The sequence below is a fragment of the Gambusia affinis genome, linkage group LG16, assembly GCF_019740435.1.
Source record: "Gambusia affinis linkage group LG16, SWU_Gaff_1.0, whole genome shotgun sequence".
NCBI lineage: Eukaryota > Metazoa > Chordata > Actinopteri > Cyprinodontiformes > Poeciliidae > Gambusia > Gambusia affinis.
In genome coordinates, this window is record NC_057883.1 from 16896716 (window position 1) to 16921842 (window position 25127).

General features: G+C 37.5%; 1 protein-coding gene across 1 annotated transcript in view; it reads left to right on the forward strand.

The window, feature by feature from the left end:
- The window catches only part of LOC122845862 (ryanodine receptor 3-like), a 118063-nt gene that overhangs the window by 81763 nt on the left and 11173 nt on the right, over positions 1–25127 (forward strand). Inside the window, exons 48-94 of the mRNA XM_044142373.1 lie at positions 285–388; positions 535–670; positions 875–1061; positions 1178–1286; positions 1628–1748; positions 2304–2473; positions 2651–2871; positions 3083–3173; positions 3677–3817; positions 5106–5269; positions 5409–5487; positions 5877–5966; positions 6053–6199; positions 7102–7164; positions 7323–7398; positions 7637–7760; positions 7913–8028; positions 8108–8175; positions 8278–8399; positions 8557–8606; positions 9164–9224; positions 10068–10306; positions 10909–10990; positions 11078–11208; positions 11372–11695; positions 11798–12038; positions 12140–12227; positions 13087–13179; positions 13794–13808; positions 14387–14557; positions 15113–15172; positions 15262–15396; positions 15922–16034; positions 17678–17774; positions 18872–18981; positions 19238–19289; positions 19365–19415; positions 19508–19607; positions 19688–19767; positions 19840–19916; positions 20434–20507; positions 21667–21684; positions 22250–22330; positions 23026–23114; positions 23192–23320; positions 23400–23504; positions 24553–24634. Coding sequence (XP_043998308.1) covers positions 285–388; positions 535–670; positions 875–1061; positions 1178–1286; positions 1628–1748; positions 2304–2473; positions 2651–2871; positions 3083–3173; positions 3677–3817; positions 5106–5269; positions 5409–5487; positions 5877–5966; positions 6053–6199; positions 7102–7164; positions 7323–7398; positions 7637–7760; positions 7913–8028; positions 8108–8175; positions 8278–8399; positions 8557–8606; positions 9164–9224; positions 10068–10306; positions 10909–10990; positions 11078–11208; positions 11372–11695; positions 11798–12038; positions 12140–12227; positions 13087–13179; positions 13794–13808; positions 14387–14557; positions 15113–15172; positions 15262–15396; positions 15922–16034; positions 17678–17774; positions 18872–18981; positions 19238–19289; positions 19365–19415; positions 19508–19607; positions 19688–19767; positions 19840–19916; positions 20434–20507; positions 21667–21684; positions 22250–22330; positions 23026–23114; positions 23192–23320; positions 23400–23504; positions 24553–24634 — 5277 coding nt within the window. The remainder of the gene's footprint in view (positions 1–284; positions 389–534; positions 671–874; positions 1062–1177; positions 1287–1627; positions 1749–2303; positions 2474–2650; positions 2872–3082; positions 3174–3676; positions 3818–5105; positions 5270–5408; positions 5488–5876; positions 5967–6052; positions 6200–7101; positions 7165–7322; positions 7399–7636; positions 7761–7912; positions 8029–8107; positions 8176–8277; positions 8400–8556; positions 8607–9163; positions 9225–10067; positions 10307–10908; positions 10991–11077; positions 11209–11371; positions 11696–11797; positions 12039–12139; positions 12228–13086; positions 13180–13793; positions 13809–14386; positions 14558–15112; positions 15173–15261; positions 15397–15921; positions 16035–17677; positions 17775–18871; positions 18982–19237; positions 19290–19364; positions 19416–19507; positions 19608–19687; positions 19768–19839; positions 19917–20433; positions 20508–21666; positions 21685–22249; positions 22331–23025; positions 23115–23191; positions 23321–23399; positions 23505–24552; positions 24635–25127) is intronic.

Genomic DNA, 25127 nt, shown 5'->3' on the forward strand with positions numbered 1-25127 from the left:
TGTTTTTTAGCTCTTTGTACTTAAAAGCACTACATGAAGTTTGTGTTTACTTTATAATTGATTGATGCCAGCATTTCTTCTTAATATGTTTAAAGGCAACCCATATACCACCATTGGTACTTCTACCAATCATGCCTACAGGATATTAAATGACTAAAAAGTATAAAGGGGAAATAGCACCCTCTGCTGTTTGTTGAGATTTTGTTGCCATGCACATCAGTGGGAACTTGCATTAAAATGGAACAGTAACCAGCATCTGGATTTATGTCTCCTTGGCATTTTAGCTTCACCAGCGATGAGAGGATCTACACCTCTAGATGTAGCCGCATCCTCTGTGATGGATAACAACGGCTTAGCTCTAGCACTGGAGGAACCTGATCTGGACAAGGTAGGACTTTTAGTTTCTTGTCACTCAGTAAAAGTTGGTCTGTCTGATTCCAAGACAAAAAGAGATTATGGATTAATACATATCAAGCAAATAAATTTGCCTTATATTTGTCATTACATAATGAAAACAACATTATTTATCTGTAGGTGGTTACATACCTGGCTGGATGTGGTCTACAGAGCTGTCCGATGCTTCTCGCTAAAGGGTACCCAGACATTGGCTGGAACCCCATAGAAGGAGAGCGTTATCTCTCCTTCTTGCGTTTTGCGGTCTTCGTCAACGGTATTTCTGCTTTCACCCACACTTTTCTTTTTCATTCAATATGTCAATGTTTATACCGCTCTTTTCCCCTATGAAAGCATCAAAATCTTCAAACAACTTAATTTGCCTATGTTAAAACAAATGATGAATACGTATTCAGGAAGAGCAAGCTTGCTGTATGGTCTTGAATGTACAAGCTCATAGGGGTTCCTGTTTGTGTTCAAGGCGAGAGCGTGGAGGAGAACTCGAGCGTTGTGGTGAAGCTGCTCATCCGACGTCCAGAGTGTTTTGGCCCTGCATTGAGAGGAGAGGGAGGAAACGGCCTACTGGCTGCGATGAAGGAGGCTATTAAGATCTCTGAGACTCCCGCTTTGGACCTGCCAGGCTCTGTGCATCGAGTCAGCTCTGATTTGTATGCCAATGATTTTAAATAATGACGATCACATGTTCTTTCTTTGATGCTTGAGCTATTGTGTAGGGCCTTTTAAAAATGTTTTTTATCGTCTTTTATTTATTTTTCTCTGACAGGTCAGCTGATGCCGATGATGAAGAGGAGGTGGTCCACATGGGCAATGCCATCATGTCATTCTACTCTGCCCTCATTGACCTATTGGGACGCTGTGCCCCTGAGATGCATGTGTGTATTTTTTTTTATTTTGTGACATTTTTAGTGCTTCTGCTAAACATTGATTCGAGATTTGATTTGTTGCTGATTTACAATCTCTGGTAAATCGGAGATCATAAAACTTCCGATTTACCAGAGATTTACAATCAGCGTTGTGAAGCTCTGACCTTTCGATGCTCATTTTGGATGTTTCTGATTTCTCTTTCAAAACTATACATACAGCATGTTGCATGAGAGATTGAAAACAATAAAATTTATTGTATTATGGTTGCTATTATAGTACTCTGGTGTCATCTAGCTGTATATTCTTGATGTTTTATGACTCTTAATTTTCCTGGATTTGCTTCCTTTAGCTCATCAACAAAGGAAAAGGTGAAGCTCTGCGCATTCGAGCAATATTACGTTCTCTAGTGCCCACCGAAGACCTTGTAGGAATTATCAGCATTCCCCTCAAAACACCCATCATCAACAAAGGTACCTGTTAGTATATTTCCTTTGAATATATAATTTTATTGATATATAACATAAACATGTATTTTTATGTTTATATTTTATAGTTACATAATTTACATGCATGTATATAAAAAATATCAACACACTAAATGGGTTACAAAACTGTCTACATTTCAAGCAAAGTATAAAGTTATGGATTTAATTTCATGTCTTTTTAGTAGCCCAATAGTTTATGATCCTCTTCCCATGACTCAGAGTAAGCCAGATGATTCCTATGGCAAGCTGTCTTGCTCCATTGATCGATCTGAATAAGCATGACAAGATTGGACATTACATTTGCTGCTGTGTGCACTGGCTCACCGGTTTTATCAGCAGCTAAACAAAGAATACAGCAAGTGAGGGCCTGGCACCAAAAAATCTGTCAGCATGATAAAGAAACATGGCTTTTCTAATCAGAAACGACTTGCTTTTATGTACTGTGTATGTTTTCTTGGTTAGTTTTATCAGTTTATTCATGAGTGAACTAAGCTGTTTAAATGTTGTGCTGCCTTTTTCTGTCTGTTTGATTCTTCTCAGATGGATCAATGACTGAGCCTGACATGTCAGCTAGCTTCTGTCCTGACCACAAAGCCCCGATGGTGCTGTTTTTAGACAGGGTGTATGGCATTGAAGACCAAAGTTTTCTGCTTCATCTGCTCGAAGTCGGCTTCCTCCCCGACCTGAGGACGGCTACCACTCTAGATACGGTAATTTGAGTTGACAGCACAAAGAAATAAACAACATGAGCTTCAGGACCAATAATCTCTGGAAAGGAATAGTATCAGCATCTCATAAGCTTGTGCTTTTGGCATGTACAGCTCACACCTGAATGTTTCTGTTTTTAAATCTATGCATAAATGTATATTGATATTTTCTCTCACCAGGAGGGACTCTGTACGACCGAGACTGCCCTGGCTATGAATCGCTACATTGGCTCAGCCATGCTGCCTCTTCTTACGCGGTGTGCACCTCTCATTGCTGGCACAGAGCACTATGCTACTCTTATCGACTCCACCCTGCACACTATCTACCGGCTATCCAAGGGCCGCTCACTGACCAAGGCACAGAGGGACGCCATTGAAGAGTGTTTACTGTCTATTTGCAAGTAAGAAACACAAGAATAGATTCAAAGTTTCTCCTGCCTGTAATAAACCATTCATATGAACTGCATTTGTTTAGTGGCTGTCAAGGGAAATTATATTATAACTCTCAGCTCAGTTTACTTATTTATTCTTTTATGTCGCTGTGATGAGTTTGACTGGACCTTCAGTATGCCCAGAGCAAAAGTATTATCACTGTCTAACCTCACTGTGCAGACACCTCCGCCCGTCCATGCTCCAGCAGCTCCTGCACCGTCTCGTCTTTGACGTGCCCTTGCTGACTGAGTACTGCAAGATGCCTCTAAGGGTTAGCAATACTTAACCTCTTATACATGAAATAAAGTTTCCTGGAATTTTTTTCATTTTACTTTTCCCTCTTCCCTATTTTTCCTCTCTAGCCTCTTTTATTTATGTGGTTTTTGCATGCTCACACTTTGTTCCTTGGATGTATTGGGTTGTTAGCTTTGTAGGGAAATACTAAAACTTTATTCACCCCAGTTCAACAGACAGTGTGGCTTTTAATGTAATAAACTGCAGGCTACCGGTCTACTTTTTGTTCCCACTTTAAATCTGAGACATGGGAAAAGTGGTAGCACATTTATAAAAACCTGCCATTTATGATTTAAAAATAATAAAGTAGGTGTTGGATTTTATGGTTACGTACCTTTTGGCTATAAAGTGTTTCTTTGGAAAGAATGTAATGGTTAACAACTGGTCTTTAAATTTATATAAACTCTTAATCTTACTTACATGTTCATAAGACACTTATTTATTACAATAAGTGTTCCTCTTACTATTCATTGCCTCCAGCTTCTAACCAACCACTATGAGCAGAACTGGAAGTACTACTGCCTCCCCTCAGGATGGGGCAGCTTCGGCACAGCATCTGAAGATGAACTTCTGCTCACCAAGAGGATCTTCTGGGGGGTGTTTGATTCTCTTTCCCAGAGGGTAAGGTGCTCTTTTGAAGCTCTTTTGGGGCATTTTTCTCAGAACTTTGTGCTCACATGTGATTTTGGTTTTGAATAATTTATTTAATGATGTATTTTGTTAAAGGTAAATTTCTATGTAAATCTCCTAGAGAGATAAATAGTGCCAATTTGAGACTCATGGAGTTACACAAAAAATGGTGCATAGACCTAGCTAGTACAGCGGTTTTCTAGTCATACTGACCACATGGTGTGGACTTACAATACAAGTATGATTCAACCAGTTGCATTCACAAATGCTCATATTACAACATCAAGATCAGTGTGGAAACATGTTAACACAAATTACTCATTTGAAATTAATATCTGGCAGTTTATATTTAAACAAATGTTTTTCATATCATTTTTAGCATGCGATTGTTTTATTTCCTGATGTAAACACTTGTTTTATCTATCTATCTATCTATATCTATCTATCTATCTATCTATCTATCTATCTATCTGTCTATCTATCTATCTATCTATCTATCTATCTATCTATCTATCTATCTATCTATCTATCTATCTATCTATCTATCTATCTATCTATCTGTCTGTCTGTCTGTCTGTCTGTCTGTCTGTCTGTCTGTCTGTCTGTCTGTCTGTCTGTCTGTCTGTCTGTCTGTCTGTCTGTCTGTCTGTCTGTCTGTCTGTCTGTCTGTCTGTCTGTCTGTCTGTCTGTCTGTCTGTCTGTCTGTCTGTCTGTCTGTCTGTCTAAGAAACAACATATGACCACAATTTTTGGAAAGCATAAACTTTATGGGTTTTTTTTTCTATAAAATTTATACTTCATTTTTGACCAGCTTTTACTTGTACCATTTTCTTTTTCTGGTGTTTTTCTGTTATTGGCCAATTTTTTTTTTTTTTTTTTTTTTAATAAGTAGATCTAAAAAACATATTTCAAGAAAAAACAGAACTCATCAGTCTTTTATTAATTTGCATGTATACAAGGAAATGCTTTCGACGTGTTAGCATTGCAGATCGCCAGACTCAGCACATCTCACTAAATGCCCCATCACGGAAACAGGCTGTGCAAAGAGTTGGGCAGAGAACATCAATATCTGGACAGCCCATCATTGATCCAAGTCCTTAAGTGTGCTGGTTCTTCAGGCTTTAGAATAATTCTTCATTAATGTCTCTTCCTCTGACCCATCCGGTTTAAATTAAATGTAAAACACATTACTTGATTTGTTGAGGACAGTTGCTTCTCTGTGAAATGTTGTATAACAGAATTTATTTGATAAATTATGCCTTTTTCTTTCCCATTGCAGAAGTATGACCCAGAGTTATTTAAGATGGCCATGCCGTGTCTCAGTGCTATAGCTGGAGCTTTGCCACCAGACTATGTGGATGCCTCCATTAGCACAGCCGTTGAAAAGCCTGTTTCTGTGGATGCTCAGGGAAACTTTGACCCCAAACCCATCAATACCGCTAAGTAAGCCATTATAGACTCTAAAATAAATTAGGAAAACAGCATCATTCTGACTAAATAGATTGAGTAATGACATGTTAATGACTTTTCTAACATGTGTCAGCTCATGATTTCAGAGTAATTGTTGCCCTCTTTTTTTTAGCATTGTTTTACCAGAAAAACTTGAACACTTGACCAACAAGTATGCTGAGCATTGCCATGAGAAATGGTCTGCAGAGAAGGTAATGTTAAACATAATTCTTGGATTGCAGGTGAAGTTTGGGTTGATGTGGGTTGTTAAATTGGAGAGAATGCCAATCAAAACATGATGAATGTTTTGAGAAATTAATAAGATTAAAATAAAAGACGGGCAGAAAACAATGATTATTTCTGGCAAAGCTTCTCATCCTTCTGTTAGTGACTGCTCAGACTGCATTGTAACATTTGTTGAAAATTTAAGTAAAACGTACAATAGCAAGTTCTGAGAACATTGTAACTCTTACATTTGTGTTATGTCACCTTACATCACCTTATTTAATGAGCGTCATCTGTGGTGTACGTCACCTTATTTACTACACAGCAGGATCAGTGAATATCACTTCTTCAACTTTTGTTTCTGCTTGTATCTCAGGTGCTGCTGGGGTGGAAATATGGGGACTGTGTGGATGAGAAAGCTAAAACTCATCCTCAGTTAAGGATCTACAAAGCCCTAACAGAAAAGGTAAAATCATGTGCTTAGAATATCAATGTAAAGGCAGATGCCTGTTTACTTACATGCTATTTTTATTTTTTATTATTGTGTTGCAGGAGAAGGAGATTTACAGATTGCCCATTAGGGACTCGATTAAAAGTATGCTGGCCATGGGCTGGAGCATCGACAGGACAAAGGACGGAGAGAGCATGTCTCTGCAGAGGGAAAATGAGAAAATGAGGAAAATATCTCAAGCTTCTCAGGTACAGTTTGTTTAGTTTTTGTCACACAAATACAATTTTGCTTTTTCACTACTGAGTTTGTGTTACCATGGCAAGACAAAATTTTGTTGTTGACGCAGAATTTTAAAGAGATATTTACCGATCAGATATTCTGGTTAGAGCAATCCTGGAAAAAAACAAACAAAAAAAAAAAACATTTAGGGGATGGAAAAGATTTGAGACTTTTCTCAAATCTCAAATCAACCTCAGTGAAAGGTTGAACAATATTGTTCAACCTTTCAGCTGAGCAGTGATGTTGAACAAGCAGCTAGCGATACAATGACTGGTTCAAATCTTATTTGTGTGTCAGATGGCCCATTTAAAGTTTATATTTAAAATTAGATGTGAATCTGTGGTGAAACTTGAACATTCATGTTCATAGATGTTTTCCAGTCTGACTGAATTTAAGCTATTTTGGAAAGAAGAATAAGCCAATGCCCAATAAAATAGATAATAAAATGTGAAGAGTCTGGAAGGTATGAATACTTTACCAAGGTTCTAAACTTACTTTCAAAAATAAGTGCTATTCTTTCTGATTGAAACAGAACACAGAGAATCAGTAAAAATTGTGACAAGAAATCTTTCACAACCCTTCAATTGTGCAATTTCTACTATTTGCCCAATAGTAATTAATATTATCTTGAGTTTTGAAAATATGAGCTTAAGTTTTTAGCTGTTGTCAAATACTTCTATTTTTACAGCATTGCTACTTTGTAAGGATTTATGCAGATCACTCATGCTGTGTTAATCTCTTTCCACAGAAGCTCTTAAAACAAGAAGTGCTTCTTTATGAAATCCTTTTAAGGGAGAAATTGTTTCATCAAAATGTTTATTTGTTGCTGAAAGCTGACATTGTCTCAATTTAAATCTATATGATTTTCCAGGCTAATGGCTTTAATCCCAGCCCAATAGACACAAGTATTGTGACTTTGTCCAGAGAACTGCAGGTGAGAAACTCAGCTTTATTGTATTTTTTTCCCTTTTTAAATAAAAGGAGCTTCCAAATGCACATCAGATCAAAGCAGTCTGTCCTGAATATGAATGAGTTCTGTGGGCGGGAAAAGTGTTCCTCACTAAGTTTGTCTCTTTTTGTCTTCACTCCAAGGGGATGGTGGAAGTAATGGCTGAGAATTACCATAACATCTGGGCCAAGAAGAAGAAAAGTGACCTTGGAAGCAGAGGTGCATAGTTAATGAAGTGTACTAGGATTGCAAACTGCACAAAGACACCAGCCAAACAGAAATATTGTTTATGTTTGCGTGTGTGAGAATTACAAAGCCCATGTATGGTTGTTATTGTTGTCATTTTCATGTACCTCTGTGTTCTTGACAAATTAGGTTCAGCCATTCTGTTTACCCTCACACATTGAGTGGTGAGGAAGTAAATCACATGTCAACACAGGGCCATTTGTTGTTTCAGGTGGAGGAACTCATCCTCTCCTGGTGCCCTATGACACGCTGACAGCCAAGGAAAAGGCCCGTGATCGAGAAAAGGCCCTGGACCTTTTTCGCTTCCTGCAAATTAATGGCTATGGCATTACAAGGTCAGCATGCTGTGACCATGTCACTGGTTGTGTTAAGATCTTACCAGCACTTTATAACTATCACTGGTTAATTGACTGCTTTATTGAATTATATAAAAAGTAAATATAGTGGTTTAAGAAGGGTATTTTACAGACAAGCTCTTATGTTGCAGAGGTTTGAAGGACTTGGAGCAGGATTCCTCTTCCATGGAAAAAAGGTTTGCCTATAAATTCCTCAAGAAGCTCCTGAAGTATGTTGATTCAGCCCAGGACTTTATCGCCCACTTAGGTATGAAGCTGTTCCAGAGCTTTAAAGTAGACTTGCCAATTTCTTGTAGTCTAAAATAGGAAATATTTTCTCAATCCAGAGGCAATGGCAGCCAGTGGAAAAACAGACAGGTCCCCTCATGAACAAGAAATCAAGTTTTTTGCCAAAGTAAGGAAAGTTAACAAATACAAATATCTATAAGTGGATTATTTTGTTATATTTTTACTATGGTGTCTGTCTAGTTTTACATTCATTGTTTGTGGTCTTCAGGTTCTTCTCCCACTCATCGATCAATACTTCAAGAACCACTCTTTGTATTTCCTCTCCTCTCCCAACAAGAACCTAAGCAGCAGTGGTTACGCCTCTAACAAAGAGAAGGAAATGGTTGCGAGGTAGAAATTCACACAGTTACTGACAACAAATGTTGTCAGCACAGAAAACATGTGCCTTGATACATGTTTTTTACCTGAAATGTGAATCACTTCATTTATGTAAGTCACTGTGATTTTCTGAATATTTTTCTCCCTATTTCTGCTCTTCATGCTACAGCCTATTTTGTAAACTGGCTGCTCTTGTCAGGCATAGGATTTCTCTTTTTGGTAAGCTGACACTTATTAGTCAGTGATGTTCTTGCAAATGTGTTTAAGGCCTGCATTATTGGAAAAAGTCATGCAATAGCATAATCATTGACAATTATTGCGATGACAGCATCTCTTTGATTTTTAGCATCCTGAGCACTTTAATCACATTTGGGCCTTTATTGCTGTTCTACTCCATCCAAGATGCAAAATTAATTTATTATCATTCATTAGTTTATTTTTGCAGCAACTAGTCTTCAGAATAATCAAATACTAAATGATATAGCATTTATTTGCAAAATTAGTTAGGGAATGTTTCTCTATTACTTGGGTTATTGGTACATAAAAAAGGCAAACAAAATACAAGATTTAAATTGCTTTTATTAAACAGAGCAACAACAGAAAATCAATTAAGATCACCAAATGCAAAACAAAATAAAGGAAAGAAAAATGACATTGGCATGCAAATTTGTTGATTTTTTCTTATTCATATCCAAGTGCATTTAATTTTTTCTTTCATCAGTCATGTCAAAAAGCTGCTGTGTATCCATACTAATGGCCTTTGTATTGTTTTGTAGGAAGTGATTCCACCACCATGGTCAGCTGTTTGCACATCCTGGCACACACTCTCGACACCAGGTGTGTACAAATTAGGGAGACCCCAAAGCACACAAGAAACTTGGCAGCTTAGAATTTCCCTCCTAAAAACAAAATTTAAAAAAATGAAAAGCTCAAGGCTATTATTTTAGGTAACCATGAACTGTTTTGAAAGTCACTGATACCTTTTCTTTGTTAAGTGGATCTAATGTGACCTGGATCCTTTGCAGCACATAGGTTTTCTTTTCAGCATTTTCCTTTAGACAGTCTCTATTCTTTTGGAAGATACTGGTATTAACAAAGAACTTCCATTGACATTAAAATAAGGCAGAACACATTTCATGCAGCACTTGTTGCCTGAGGCTCATAATGCTCTTTAGGGAAAAGGTACTGTTTGTAAATGCAGCTCATACATAATGAGGCTAAATCAGCATTGCATTATGGTGTCTTGTTTATGCTGAAGAGCTACAGATGATGCCCACATAAGCATTTCTCATCTCTGCCTTCTTTGTTCCCTGACACATCAAGGCCTAACAATGGGTAATTTATTTACTTATGTTATGAACTGTGAAATGCTGAAAATGAACACACTAATCATATTTATGTGTTGTGCTGTTTCATGAAGTTTCTTCCCAAGCTTCAGAAATGGCTGACTCACCTTGAATTAAAATTTTCTCCCAGTTCACTGGATAAATCATTAATGGCACAGTTTTTGGACAGATGGGCTAATGCTCGGGAATTTTAGATCATGTTTGAAACTGTTCCAGACTGTTAGGTTGTAGGAATTGCATTTATGCATATTTAGTAGTATCTGTGCTATACACACCAGTGCTTTCATACCAATTGCTTTGAGTTATTTTTTAATGCTCTTGTTAAATCTAACAGGACAGTGATGAAGTCGAGCTCGGAGCAGGTCAGGGTGGGGCTGAGGACGTTCTTTGAGAACGCTGCGGAGGACTTAGAGAAGACCTTTGAGAACCTGAAGCTGGGGAAGTTCACTCACTCTCGCTCCCAGATGAAAGGCGTGTCACAGAATATCAACTACACAACTGTGGCTTTGCTTCCCATCCTAACTGCTCTGTTTGAGCACATCACTCAACACCACTTTGGAGTAGATCTGCTTTGTAAGTCCTGACAAAGAGGGAATGATCAAAGGTGGTGGGTTCTTTTTCACTCTGTTTTGAAGCTGAAAAAGACTTTTATCAGATGTGAAATCTTTTTACACTTTAACACCTGATTGAACAGATCTTACATGCAAGACATGTTCCAGTATACTGCAGAATACCATGCTCATATTAGTTCCAAGTAATAAAGCTAATTTCTAAACTTTCTAAACCATCTCCATCCATCCATTGAGAGATATGACCAGAAAATCACTTAGTTTAACTTCATTTAATTTATTTGATTAGGACACTGCACATTAGCCAACATTACCACAATTTATGGCAGTGTAGATCTGCAGAAATTAGCACAATAATTAAGTACAAAAATCAAAACACCTCACTATGCAATTCACAAGACAGAATACAGTATAGTACACATAGAGCTATTTAAAAAAGCTGCAAAAAATACACAAATAACTAGCAGACAGATTGAAAGAATCGATCAATCAATTGATCGTTGGGCCATGTTCCTCCATATTTATCTACTGCAAAAACACTGCAGTAGAAGTACTCAGATCTCTTTAAATTTGCATGCAGCTTAAATGTAACTTTTTTTTTCTCAGTGGATGATGTGCAGGTGTCCTGCTATCGAATCCTGACCAGCCTCTTTGCTCTTGGCACTGGGAAAAACATCTATGTGGAAAGGTATCCTCAGTGTAGATTTTTAAGTGAAGAGAATAACTTAGAAGAAAAGGAAAACACATTGCCATTTAATAATTTTGTATCTCTAAGGCAGCTGCCAGCTCTCGGTCAGTGTCTGGCCACTCTTGCTGGCGCCATGCCTGTAGCCTTCCTGGAGCCAAAGCTTAACACGCACAACCCCTGCTCTGTTTTTAATACCAAGAGTGCCAGAGATCGAGCAGGTGAGTTACAAATTGATGATGATAAAAGTGATGATAAAAGTCAAACCTTCATTATTCTAGAACAATTTGCCCCATTACCAACAGACACATGTAAAAACAGCACAACCTGGTATTACTAAAGCTTCTGTAACCATGTGTGAATAAAACCCTCGCAATGTTTTAGTGCTGGGAATACGAGAATCAGTTGAGGATATGTGTCCTGGGATGCCGCGGATTGACGGGCTCATGAAAGACATCAATGACATGGCTGAGTCTGGAGCGCGCTACACTGAAATGCCCCATGTGATCGAGGTGGTGCTGCCCATGCTGTGCAACTACTTGTCCTACTGGTGGGAAAGGGGCCCTGAAAACCAGGCTGCCAGTGGTGGAAGCACTTACTGCACTACTGTTACCTCGGAGCACCTCAGCCTCATCCTCGGCAACATCCTCAAGATCCTCAACAACAATTTAGGCATCGACGAGGCCTCCTGGATGAAGAGAATTGCAGGTACAGATGGAATTTTACACACCTAACAGACATAATCTCGTTGCATTGCAGAATTCTAAATCACATGGCTTAAAATTTGGATCTTTCTTATTCAATGTTTAGTTTATGTGCAACCCATCATTAGTAAAGCTCGCGCAGACCTGCTCAAGAGCCACTTCTTGCCCACCCTGGAGAAACTAAAGAAGAAGACAGTAAAAGTGGTGGCTGAAGAGGAGCTTCTGAAGGCCGACAGTAAAGGAGACACCCAGGAGGCCGAGCTGCTCATTTTGGATGAGTTTGCTGTGCTCTGCAGGGATCTCTATGCATTTTACCCCATGCTCATCCGCTATGTGGACAACAACAGGTTAAATAAGTGATAGTTATTATTTTATAGTTGAAATGTTATTGCGCAATTTGAAAAAAATAAATTCAAAGTTTACATCATATTTTTTTCTTTTATTACAGGTCTAGGTGGCTGAAAGAACCAGATTCAGACTCCAATGAGCTCTTCAGAATGGTTGCAGAGATTTTCATCCTTTGGTGCAAGTCTCATGTAAATGATTCCTTGGTTCCTTATTAACTTACACCAAAGTATCCATATCTCCAAAACCATTCATTGGGATTTGATTTATACACATAAGTAGTGTATAAATGAGTAGAGCTTTTACAGTCGTTTTATTGATACGAATCTGACAAGTATGTACATCTGTATTCAGTCAGCTTTATTCTTAAATCCTTGAATAAAGTCCAGTGCAGCAGTTTCAGATGTTTGAGTTGTTTGCCCAGTTTGTGAGAGAAATTAGCAAGCTCTCTGGAATCCTAAAATGTGGCCTCAAAGGGTCTTTGCTGATTTTTTGAATTTTGAAGTGAGATTTTTGATCCTCTAAACTGGCGATGGTTTGGAAATAGTTTCTATTGTCTGTTGTAAAACCATAGTTCCATGTGGTGTGGTACCTAGTGGGGATGGATAAAGGGAAGCTGATCAGAGTAAATAGAAGATATATAGAGCTAAATACAACACAATCTGGGAATGAAAACCTGATTTAGTTTGCATAAGCTTCAACAAATAAAGCACAGGTTTTCCCTCCTCACTTACAAAAGCCCTAAACACAAAACCAGAGCTGCTTTGGGAGTGTTTTGATCAATGGAGGTCCTTATGTTAGAATTGTCCACATAGTCCAGTTCACAGATGCTCTTCACATTAGTCATCACCCTGTTTGATTAAGCTGTACTTGCAGCAAAATGTGCTTCTACAGTACTGACTCCCACTGCAAAGTTATTCATCACTTGTGTTAGTCCATCACATATTATCTCAATAAAATATGTTGGGATTGTAATTTCTTAAAATTTTGGTTGTGACTTGACAAAACATGACAATTTATAGAGTGACATGTATTATTTTTTCCCCCCAGAACTTTAAAAGAGAAGAGCAAAACTTTGTGGTTCAAAATGAAATCAACAATCTTTCTTTCTTGACCGGAGATAATAAAACAAAGATGTCAAAGGTATGTTGATTTACATGGCATATTTCTTCACAGGGATGAACTCAAATTTACACGTTCTGGACTTTACATTCAGCAGATTGATGAGCTTTAGCAAAAAAATCTAAATAATTTACTATTCCCATGAGATGTAAAAAGAGCAAACATGCTATAAACATGGACATTAATAGGACACATGTTAACATCTTCTCTGCCATGTAAAAAACATTATTTTGTCAATACATGTGCTTATATGTTAACATGAAAATGCTATAAGAATATCACAGAATCGGGGTGTTCACTCCTACAACAATACACACACATCTGAGAGGATTTTGAAATCACATTTTTAAGGAATACACTATATAGAGCCTTCTGAAATTATATAATCTTTAAATCTTCTATGTGTGTGTATATCGTGTGCATGGTTATTATAAACAAAAACACTAATTTTCATTCCTCAGCTCCAATACATCTGCTTGGTTGAGCACTTTGAAGGAAAATAAAATGTTTTTCGCTACACTGCATGTCCATATGAGGAGGACTTTGTGCCTCCATTATTAACCACCCTCTCATCCCTTTTCCCCCCTAACTGCTTCTTTCTGTCTGTCTCTATCTATCCCTCTAACTCAAAACAGTCCTTTAAGGAAAAGGTAGAGTGATGCAGTGCATGTGCTGTTAACCTGCCAGCTTATTGGCTTGTATGAGCTTTTCACCAAGCAGAAAAGCCAATAGCTTGTGCCTGATGTGCTATATAGTCTATAGTTTAGTTATATATTATGCTACCTGGTTAGTTGTGGCCTCCATTTTTCATGATGTGTGACATGGTCAATTTGTTCATTCCTCATTGCTGTATGGGTCAACCACAGTTCATCTGGTATAAAAGGCTTTGCCCCTCTGCAGCATATTATGTGATTATGTGTGTGTTTGCAGTTGATTGATTGTGATATCCCTCTGTCTGTAGTCAATAGTTAAAAGCTATATGTGTATTTTGTTGTTAGTCTGTTGTTAGCATTTCTTTATATGTGTTTGTCAGTGTTTACACAATATTTCCAAGGTATATTAATATTTGTGAGGAAATATGTGTTTTTACTGAACCAATTGTGAAGTGCTTTGTTAAATAATTCTTCTCCAATGCTACCAGCCGCTGAATTTTGACCGATAAATTAAAGCTTCTAGTTTTTACTCGCCACTACATGTTTTTTTGAGTATGTCATGATGAACTTTTCAGTCTGGAGGACAAGACCAGGAGAGGAAACATAAGAAGAGGCGCGGTGAATTTTACTCCATTCAGACCTCATTAATTGTGGCCGCTCTGAAGAAGATGCTGCCAATCGGCCTCAACATGTGCACCCCTGGGGATCAGGAGCTGATTTCTCTTGCCAAGACCCGCTACCTCATGGTGAGAACCCATTTGAAAAAAGATTGAAACACTTACATGAGAATAACACTGCCTAAAGAAATGCAAATTGATGCTGTAATAGAAAATACTTTAACGTCTTAAAAAAATTTTGAATCTCCTTGAAGTTTTTCATATTTTCTTTTTATTTTCTTTTCTTGTGATACACCAACACATTATTAAGTTAATTTAAAGAAAGTCAAAAATTTGAAGCACATATTTGTATTCAGCTGCAGTACCTATCACTTATGCAGTCCTTTTGATATATCTACAAGTTTTCTATTGGTTGTGTTTTAGCCGATGTAAGGTTATGCAGGTTTATGCACCCATAGGAAACAATATAGGGAGCATCTTATCTGCATATTTTTATAATTTCCTATAGTACTCATGGTACTCATGTCAGAATTTCTTCTGCCTTCTCTGCTGCTTCAAGCTTGATATTTTGTGACCTTATTTTTTGAAATGGCTTTGCTGAACCTATTATCATGGCCTGACATTTTCTATCTTGCATGTGATTTGTAGCAGGTCTCCCTCTCTCTCTTTATCCCCTCCTTACAGAAAGATACAGATGAAGAGGTTAAAGACCATATACATCAAAATTTGCACCTTCGAGAAAAGGTACAAAAGTAAAATTTAAGCACATTTCCTCATTAATCAACATTTTGACATTATACTTTGCTTTCAACTTTATCTAAATATTCTCTTAGTCTGAAGACCCTGCTGTGCGGTGGCAGTTGAACCTGTATAAGGACATCGTGATGAGAATTGAAAGCCCCCCTGACCCTGAACGAGTGGTCGATCGTATCCAAAGGATCTCTGCTGCCATCTTTAATCTGGAACAGGTCAAAATAAAGACACATTACTCATTGGTGGATGTGATGGCAGTAACTATTTTACATTTAAAATACAATCGTAATGATTTCAGTTGGAAGAAGTTGTTATGGTAATCAAGTTATAAATATAATGAAAAGCATAGAAAGTACTGCAACAGATAGATGATTGGACTTTATTATCGCTTTGTAATAAAATAAACTATGTTGTTATAATCAAAAAGTTACACAAAAAAGCATAGATATGAATGTCATTAATATTTTGTTTGTAATGATGGTCGTAACTGTTGTTTTCTTAGTTGGACTTATGATAAAGCACATAAGATGCACAAGTTTCTTTTGTTACCCACTATAGTTATAAAGTTTGCCAAGAAACCACACTTTCACTTATCATCCAGAATACCCCATCATGATTCTGGCAAGACCTTTGTCCACTCTTTTTACCAGAATTTGTAGAATTCATATAAATTCGTTGTTTTTTGGCACAGCCAGCACAAAAAGCTGATATTACTTTTAATAATTATCTACCCTCCTTAGGTGGAGCAGCCACTGAGATCCAAGAAATGCGTATGGCAGAAGTTGCTCTCCAAACAGCGAAAGCGTGCAGTTGTTGCCTGCTTCCGAATGGCTCCCCTTTATAATCTACCAAGGTACTGCATTGCACAGTTAAACTGAAAACGTTCACAATTGCCTTAATTTTTACATGGTCTCCATCCAATCCTCTTTAATGGTGAACACTTTACATTGCTTTGTTGCTGAAAATGTGCTATATAAATAAAATTACCTTTACCTTTTTACCTTTATGAGCTAATGGTAAAACTCTGCAGGAAGCTTCTTGGCACCTTGAACAAATTAGAAATGGTTCACTAAATGCTTTAGAATTTCTTTTCCTACTGTAATGTCTACTTTTGCTGTTTGTTAAGCTCTTTTTTTCTCCTTCCTGGTTCCTGACCCTGCATTAATGAATTGCCTCTCTCTGTTTAGAATATACATACATAGCCTGCAGCTGCTGTTGTCATATGAAAGAAGGAAGGAATGAGCAGTTGTAATTTTATGGCCTGCTGCTCTCTAACTCAATCAGAGGACGTCAGGCAGAGTGCTCACAGCTTCAAGGAAAACAATTAACAAGCCCGATACCTCAGGGTGGCCTTCTTCAATATGTGCTCAGATCCCGCCCGCCTGACTGACAGCATGACTCATTTATTCATAATTGTTGACAGTAACATATGACTCAGAGTAGGTAATAATTACTGGATGTAATGTACAAAGCAGAGGCTTCTTATTTTCCTGTAGAGATTTATATGAGAAGCATGAATATGAAGCTTCTCTGTTGCACTTTATGCTTTGTCAGATGTCATCTTTTTTCTTTTGTCTCTCTTTTCAGTCCTTATTCTGTCCCCTATCTCAGACTCTGTTGTACCTCTGCCTCATCCCCATAGGCACAAAAATAATAATTTCTTCATGAATTCCTTCCGACACATTTGGCTGGGGATAATGCATGAGAACACAGACTATGACAGTCTGCTCTCAGTGCTGACGGTAAAGAAGTGCTAACCTAGTACTGCTCTCTGGCTTGTGGCTACGCTTGTTTCCCTCTGGGCATAGTTTCTGCCTCAGGTTATCTCTGGTTAATCCACTGGTCCACACATTTGCAGTAACATGCTCAGCCTGAATCCATTCTTAAAACTTAGAGACATTTTTTCAATCTAACTTCTTCCTTCTCTTGAAAAAAGTCACAAAAAAAAGATCTCAATTTAATAAGGTGCACCTCAACAAATTAGAATATCATAATTAAGGTATTTTTTCCCCAGTGGTTGAATCAAAAATGTAACATTTGGCATTGTGAACTCAGTTTGACTCTTGTTGCATTTAAGATCAGAATGGACTACATGTGTCATTAAATCTGATTGAATTGTATTGTTGTGAGTTTGATTTATTTCTTATTGCTGTAAAATTAGAACTAATTTGAACCTCTTTTTCTTAGAAAATGCTTTGAGATGTTTTGTGCAAATATGCAAGGTGGTCAAGATACATGTGCTCTGTAAAAAATGTTGCACTGGTTGACTAGTCGGATATACTTCCCTAAATCCTTGGGTAGGTGTACTTCAACCAACAGCTGAGATCTTAAAGGTGGAAGTAATGCTCATCAACAGACTGTACATGTAAAGAGACCAGCTGGATGTGCCAGTACCCTAAACTAACCAGCATCAACCCCTTCTTGAAGGAGCCTGTCCTCCTTTGGCCTCTTCCTTCCTGTCTAACCCAGGCTTAATGTCCTCTTACCCCTTGCTAGGCATCGCTCTATTAACCTCTTCCTTCTGGCATATCAAAGTATATGGATAGAAACAGAGGAGTACTCTTTTGAGGAGAAGCTGGTGCAGGACCTCGCAGTAAGTAGTCATACCACTCACCTCCCCAATTCTCCTCATGTACGTACCTATGAGCTGTGCATAGTTTATATGCAACAGTCTTCATCTTGTCAGTGTCATGCCATTGTCAGTTTGTGTAACCGAGTCACTCCTGGTGACCCAGGTAGTGAAGAAATATGTTTCAGGTAAGCATGACATCTCTGCTGATGTCAGGGCGACTTGATGTGTTGTGTTAAATACAGGTAAGGAAGCATCCTGTCACAATGCTTCTACTTACCGGTTTAATTTATTAAGTTTGTCTTTCTCAACTTTTTTACTCCCAGACTTCATCTGTCTGTAGTAGCTCAAAAACAGACACCATAGTTGAAGTTTTTGTAGCTTCACACACATGCATGTATAAAGTCACAATCACACACATCTTCTCTGCAGCAAGGTGGAAGCATCTCTACTTTTAAAACTAAGTAATTTGGTTTTAGAACTCAAGATAAATAACCAAAGAAAAGAGAAAAATTAAGGTTAAATATAAAATAATGTTTTAGAACTTAATTATCTGAAACATTTGGTTTCAGATACTTAATGCTGCTGTCTCTTTTTTTCTGCCCTTTGTAAAATCACACTTCACGACTACAGCAAGCTAATATTAGCTTATTAATTAGTCAAGCTATCAGCTCATAGCTTGATTTACTTGATTTTAGCTCTAGGTAATTTCAGCACTTATGTCTGAAAAAACATTAAAATGACTTTAAATTGTGGAAATCTTATCACAGAAACCTTTAGCTCTATTAAAATCTTTAAAAACCTTGATTACAGTAATAAGCCCATGCCTGGTTTCAGTGTGTGAACTCATTGGATATTTGTGTTTATTAGATAACATAAATATCTATAATAAGAGAGTCATACTTAACTCCATCCACATTCGACAACGGCATCTCTGAATGCATTTGTATGCCAGATTGTGTGTACAAAATATGCCTGTCATCATTAAGCATGTGGTCTGTATAGTGCATGTTATCAGATATTCTCTTGAGATGTGAAATAAAATAAGTGCACCCACAATTTGTTGGCTGTTAAGAATATGAGGTTCTGGGTTACAAATCTGATTTGTTCCTTTTGCGCAGAAAACACAACCTAAAGTGGAAGAAGAGGAAGAGGAGGAGGTCCGAAAGCAACCAGACCCTTTACACCAGCTCATCCTTCATTTCAGCCACAACGCTCTGACTGAATGCAGGTAAATTCACAGTCACACACACACCTGGCCACCTGGCAATGGCACAAGCTGCTCCATCTGTGATGCATAATTGCTTTGGACCTCTTCACAACTGATAATGTGGGTGTTAAGTGTGAATTGCCCATTTTTGTATAAAGTAGGGAGACCTCATTAATGTTGTGGTTGGAACAAGTGGCTGAAAATGATTATTCATAGTTAGGATGTAAATGTCAGATGTGCACAGTCTAACTAGAAATGCATTTCTTTGTTTTATTAGTTCGTTGGAAGAGGACCCCTTGTATATTGCATATGCAGATATGATGGCAAAGGTACAGCATTTCCTACACTGTTCTTGTATGCTACTTTGGAAATGGTGCATTTTTAATCTTTGCTTTCCATTTCAGAGTTGTGCTGAAGGTGAAGAGGAAGAAGAAGAAAAAGAGAAAACATTTGAAGTACTGTTACCTTTAGGGTTTCTTTTTTTTTTTTTTTTTTTTTAATTATTGTTTTTATGAATACTTTTTACAAACACCTTGATTTCTAATAGGAAAAGGAAATGGAGAAACAGAAAATGCTGTATCAGCAAGCCCGACTGCATGATCGAGGTGCAGCAGAGATGGTCCTTCAAATGATTAGTGCCAGCAAAGGTAGTAAAACTCACACACCTGTGTGCTGTCCTGCAGCAGCCATATTTGGTCAATTTATCATCCATTCTGCATCATCTCAGGTCGACTTGGTGCCACTGTGACTTTCACCCTCAAACTGGGCATCTCCATTCTCAACGGTGGAAACATCCTGGTCCAACAGGTAGGCATCGTTTCTCTCATTGACCATTTACCAACTTCAGCTTATCTGAATAATCTGGTTTTTATCATACAGAAAATGCTGGATTATCTCAAGGAGAAAAGAGACGTTGGGTTTTTCAAAAGTCTATCTGGATTGATGATGTCATGCAGGTAATGACAATACAATCGTTCAATGTAAAATATTGTTGTTGTTTTTTGACTGAGATCTAATTATGTTAAAGCATATTTGACATAGAACTGGGGTAGAAAATTGGCTTTTCATAGCAACAGCAGTCAATAATAAATATAAGATTTCCTACACAGCCTGGAATAGCATGGAATTTGATTCATGTCATTCAATGAATTGAAAAAGAAACATTTTCTATTATGGGGTAAACATATATTAATGTTCATGTCTTTTCCAAAAGGATGGTGCTAATCTTAAATATTTGGAATTGTTCAATTTCTTGAGGTATTCAAAATGGAAACTCAAATATTTCACTATAGAATATTTTGCTTTTGGGACTCGATAAATGATACTCAGAGCTTTTGACTTTTGCATGTTTCAACAGCAGATTTCTTTCCCTTTCTTTCCCCAACTTTGTAGAATTTGCTGTATAAGTTAAAAAACACAGACAAATGAGGTTCTGTGTTTTAAAGTTCATTCTGTGCCATTTCTTCCTCACAGTGTCCTGGATTTGAATGCCTTTGAAAGGCAAAACAAAGCCGAAGGCCTGGGGATGGTTACTGAAGAGGGATCAAGTGAGTAAGGATGATAAACATGGTAAAATCTTCTTTGTAATCCTAGCTCTTCTTAAACCTTGCACCTGACTGAGCTTTCCTGCTCTGGGGGATATTTAGTTGACTCAAAGTGTTGTAAAAAGTTTATTAAAGTCAGTTTAAACATTTGAAGAAAGATTTACTGTAAATTGATATTTGTCAGTGATGAGACTCTAGACCAGGGGTCCCCAAAGTGGGTCCTCGAGGGCCGACATCCTGCAATGTTTTAATTCTCTCCCTGGTGGCACCACCAACCTTTTCAGCATGTCAATGTTCTTCTTAGGCCTTCTAACGAGCCATCATTTGATCCGGGTGCATTAAATCAGGGAGTAATAAAAATCCAGTAGTTCTTTTGCTCTTTTTATGTGCAAACCAGCTCCTAATAGATCAGTAACTTCATTAAAATGAAAATCAAATCCAGATGATAAAATTTGTGGGTTTTATTGGAGCAGCAGATGGGGCGTTTAACAATTTGCTGATGCTGTGTGTGAACAGATTTCTGGCTCAATCTGCTTTAGCCCAGCTGGTGACGTTATCACCTCGTAAACAACCCCTTATTTTCACATGATGAACTTCTGACCCTACTGGTTTCTAAGATGACTGCAAAACAACACAAAAAAGAGATAGGATTAGCTTGCAAGAACATTTCCTCTTTGGTTTGTTATTGCTCAAATCCATCTCCATGTCATGTGTGTTTCTTGTTTCATGTTGTCATGTCATCCTGCAGACAAACCTGTGTTACTGTATGTCAAAGTCCTGTCTGAGTCCTAAAAATGTCACAAACACATTTACATAGAATGTTCCTATTAAACTGATGGGTTGCATACAGTATAATAACTTTTTTTAATCATACATAACCCAGCTCATTTTCACCTCATAAGATCAGGCATAAGTGATGGTTACTGTTTTTGTCTAAACTCCTGCGCGGTTAGCAACCTGTGCTTTCTGTAAGACTGCAATAATTGTTACTGTATGTCAGTGTTGCCAATCAGTGTATGTAAATTAAATATATCTATAGTCCTATCATTGTTTCCCCTGTTCCTACCTATTATGATTAAATTTAAATGTCTTCTCCTTTGCTTATGTCTGCCTTTGTTTTGTTTGTTTCCTTCTGATCATGTTTTAATGTCATCGATCCCAGTCAACGTGAGTGAGCGGGGTAAATACATGGTTTAGATTCTACTCATTGTATGCTGTGCTGACATCTTGACTGCTCTAGCTCCCTTTTTCTTCCTTTCCTTATTTCCTCCCGGTTCCTGTTTCCTCTTCTTTCTTTTTTATGAATGCGATGCAATGTCAATATTTGAGCCCTGGACTGAGTAAACTAATGCATGCTCTTTTACTCTCTGGTCAGACCCTTAAGACTGTTTGATTTAGTTTAGGAAATCTGTGCTTGCTTTTTCTTTTGGGACCTTTATTTATTTATTTTTTTGAAAAAGATTTTTATAATACTAACCACCATGAATTATGAGTTAAATCTACCAAAGCTTTGTTTGTGTGAACAACAAAGCCCAGTTCTCTTCCTGTATTTTTTTAATTTTTGGATTGATGCACTTGACCTTGTATGTGTGCTCTCAACAGAATAGTGCACAAGAATTAAGGTTGTTTGTCAAGAAGGCAGCAGCTTTATAAGGAGGCAAACATTAAGAACGCTTGTATGCCTGCATAGGTATAAAAGCACTGTTCAATATTAAAACTAAAAAATATTTTATGCTTATTCTCAGGTTCCAAGGTTCTGCAAAATGATGAATTCACTAAGGATCTCTTTAGGTTTCTGCAACTTCTCTGTGAGGGTCATAACAATGGTAGGTTGGCTTTTAAATGTCAGAATCTCAGATCATGTTGAATGGAGCCCACTAGTATTTGAGAGGACAGATTTGGGGTAAATAAAGTCCTTCTGCTAGAAAAGATATTCTTACGCCTTGAACTTTTTTCAAATGTATTTTATATGCTAGACTAACAAAGTAGTGAAGACATAAAGCGGTAAAAAATTTATAAATGGTTTTCCATTTTTTTAAAATAAAAATGTTAAATGTTTGGCCTCAATGCTTTTTTAGCTGTCCTTACTCTCATAGCCCTAAACATTTCTCTGAGATTTGCTAAAGTGAATAAACACTTCAAGCAGTCCAGTGAACACAGCAGACCGAATAAAGTTGTAGAGAAAATTAAAACAAAGTTATGGCCTAAAGCAAAATACCAACTTCGGAATATCTCAGAGCAATTTGAAAATTACAATGCTGAAAGAGCTGCAGAGATGCAGCCCTGGACAGGAAGTCTACAACATTAGCTGTTCACTCTATTTTCTTTATGTATGTGTGGAAAACAAGAGCCAAAAGACTTGATGTTTGCAGATTCTTTCACTGAAACATTCCTTTTCTTCTGATAGGACTGAGAAGCTGATCAGAATTGCTGAGCAGATGGATTTGACAAAATGTGAAGAAGGCTTAGGAAGTAATTTAATTCATACTTTATACTTAATTGTCTGTCATGTGCGTTTTAGATTTTCAAAATTTCCTGAGGACCCAAACAGGGAATACCACCACAGTCAATATCATCATCAGCACAGTTGACTACCTGCTAAGACTCCAGGTAGCCCACTGTTGCATACAGACCTCCTGCCTTTCCTGTATAAAAGACAACAATCAACTTATTAGTTCCTCTTCTAGGAATCCATCAGTGATTTCTACTGGTATTATTCTGGTAAGGATGTCATTGATGAGGCTGGCCAGAGGAACTTTTCTAAAGCACTGTCAGTTGCCAAACAGGTCTTCAACTCTTTAACAGAGTATATACAGGTATTCCATCACCACACACTGCTCCACAGTTAGCCATGTCAATCTTTTCCTCCTATCAACCATATTGTTTGTCCTCCAGGGTCCATGCATCGGTAATCAGCAGAGTCTGGCTCACAGCAGGCTGTGGGATGCGGTTGTGGGCTTCTTGCATGTCTTTGCCAACATGCAGATGAAATTATCCCAGGTATTTGATTTATGTCAGCAGAAATAAACTCAAACTTGTCAGAAGTGAGGAAGTATTTCTTTGATAGAAGTTTTCCTATTGTTTTCATTTGTGAGCTTGGCAACCACTTCCTACACTATTATGCTAAAATGTTTAGGATAATATTTACAACTATTTTACAGATGATACTTGCAGGGTGAAAGTTGAGACAATACATCTTGTTGATATTTTACTATCAATGTATCTTTCAGCTAAAATTAAAATTTTTTTTTGTTATATTTGAATGCTTTTTACAAATGATATGCATGCAAACTCTTAGTCACTTTGGTGAGGAATCAGCTTGCTATAGGAAGACAGATTTGAAATTTTCTAAAGGTTGAAAGTACAGTCAAATATTTGCTAATGAACTTGTCAGCTGAACTGTATTTTCGGTTGTACATATTTTTGTCTGTAAATACATAAATTGTTTAGAATTTTGGCTTTATATAAATATCATAGGAGGTAATATGGATATGAAATTACATTTCGGTCAAAGTCAGAATATAAATGCCCGAATAATTGTTTATATGGTACCAGTTAAATTAAAAAACCTGAACAGCATTAATGTTTTCTGAGACTCCACTAGAGGTCCCTCCAGCCTCAGTGATATCACTGCGTGATACTGCAATACAATCATGTCAGCCAATTTAGCTAACTGATTTATAACCTTATCTTATCATCTCTAGGAATATAGGTTTGACAGTAGATGCCAGGATGTTGCAGAGCACAGGTGTGGGAGTTGAATTCAACCCATCAAAGTTAGGTTTAGATTTACGGCATGGTTAATACAAGATCCAGAGAGACCCTAAATGAGTCAGAGTGACCCAGCCATCTGCTCCTGGATGGTGAAATAACATCAACCCTGGTGATGATCGATGGATGTTGAGATGAGGGACCGTCTGGCCCCCAGCAGAATCCGAAGCAACCTTGATCACTTGAGACTCAGCTCAGGGTTATTAAATAGTGCAGAGCAATCCCTACAGGAAGGCCATCAGTTGTCTGAGTGATATTTTTTCCCTTCTCGCAACAGGACTCCAGTCAGATTGAATTACTGAAGGAGCTCCTGGACCTGCAGCAGGACATGATTGTTATGATGCTTTCTCTTCTAGAAGGTATGATTGAAATAGAAATATTTGTAACTAACTGTTAGATCCTCTGAATCTTACAAAAATATTCATGCAACTTGCACTTTTTTTATATAGAAATTCTGGACAGAACATCTATTAATTGTGCACTTTATGAATCTGGATTTTATGGAAGAGTGTCAAAGAGAAATACTTTACTTGAAGAAAGTAGCACTAAATAAAGCCTAGCAGGGCTTTATTTAGCCTGCAAGACCAAGCTTTTGTTTGGGAATGTATTTTGGACAGATGAGACCCAAATGTCTCATCTACCTTTTTAGCTACATGTGAAAAATCATGCAAAAAAATTTACATTACCATAAACAAATTATTAGAATGTGGTGGTATCAACCTGATGTGGAGGATGCTTTTCTTCAGCAGATAGGGAAGTTGGTCAAGGTTGAATGGGAGATTGACAGAGCTTCTTTAAAAATAGACATTCCCATCAGGACAGTACCTTAAAAAATAAACACCGAGCTACAGA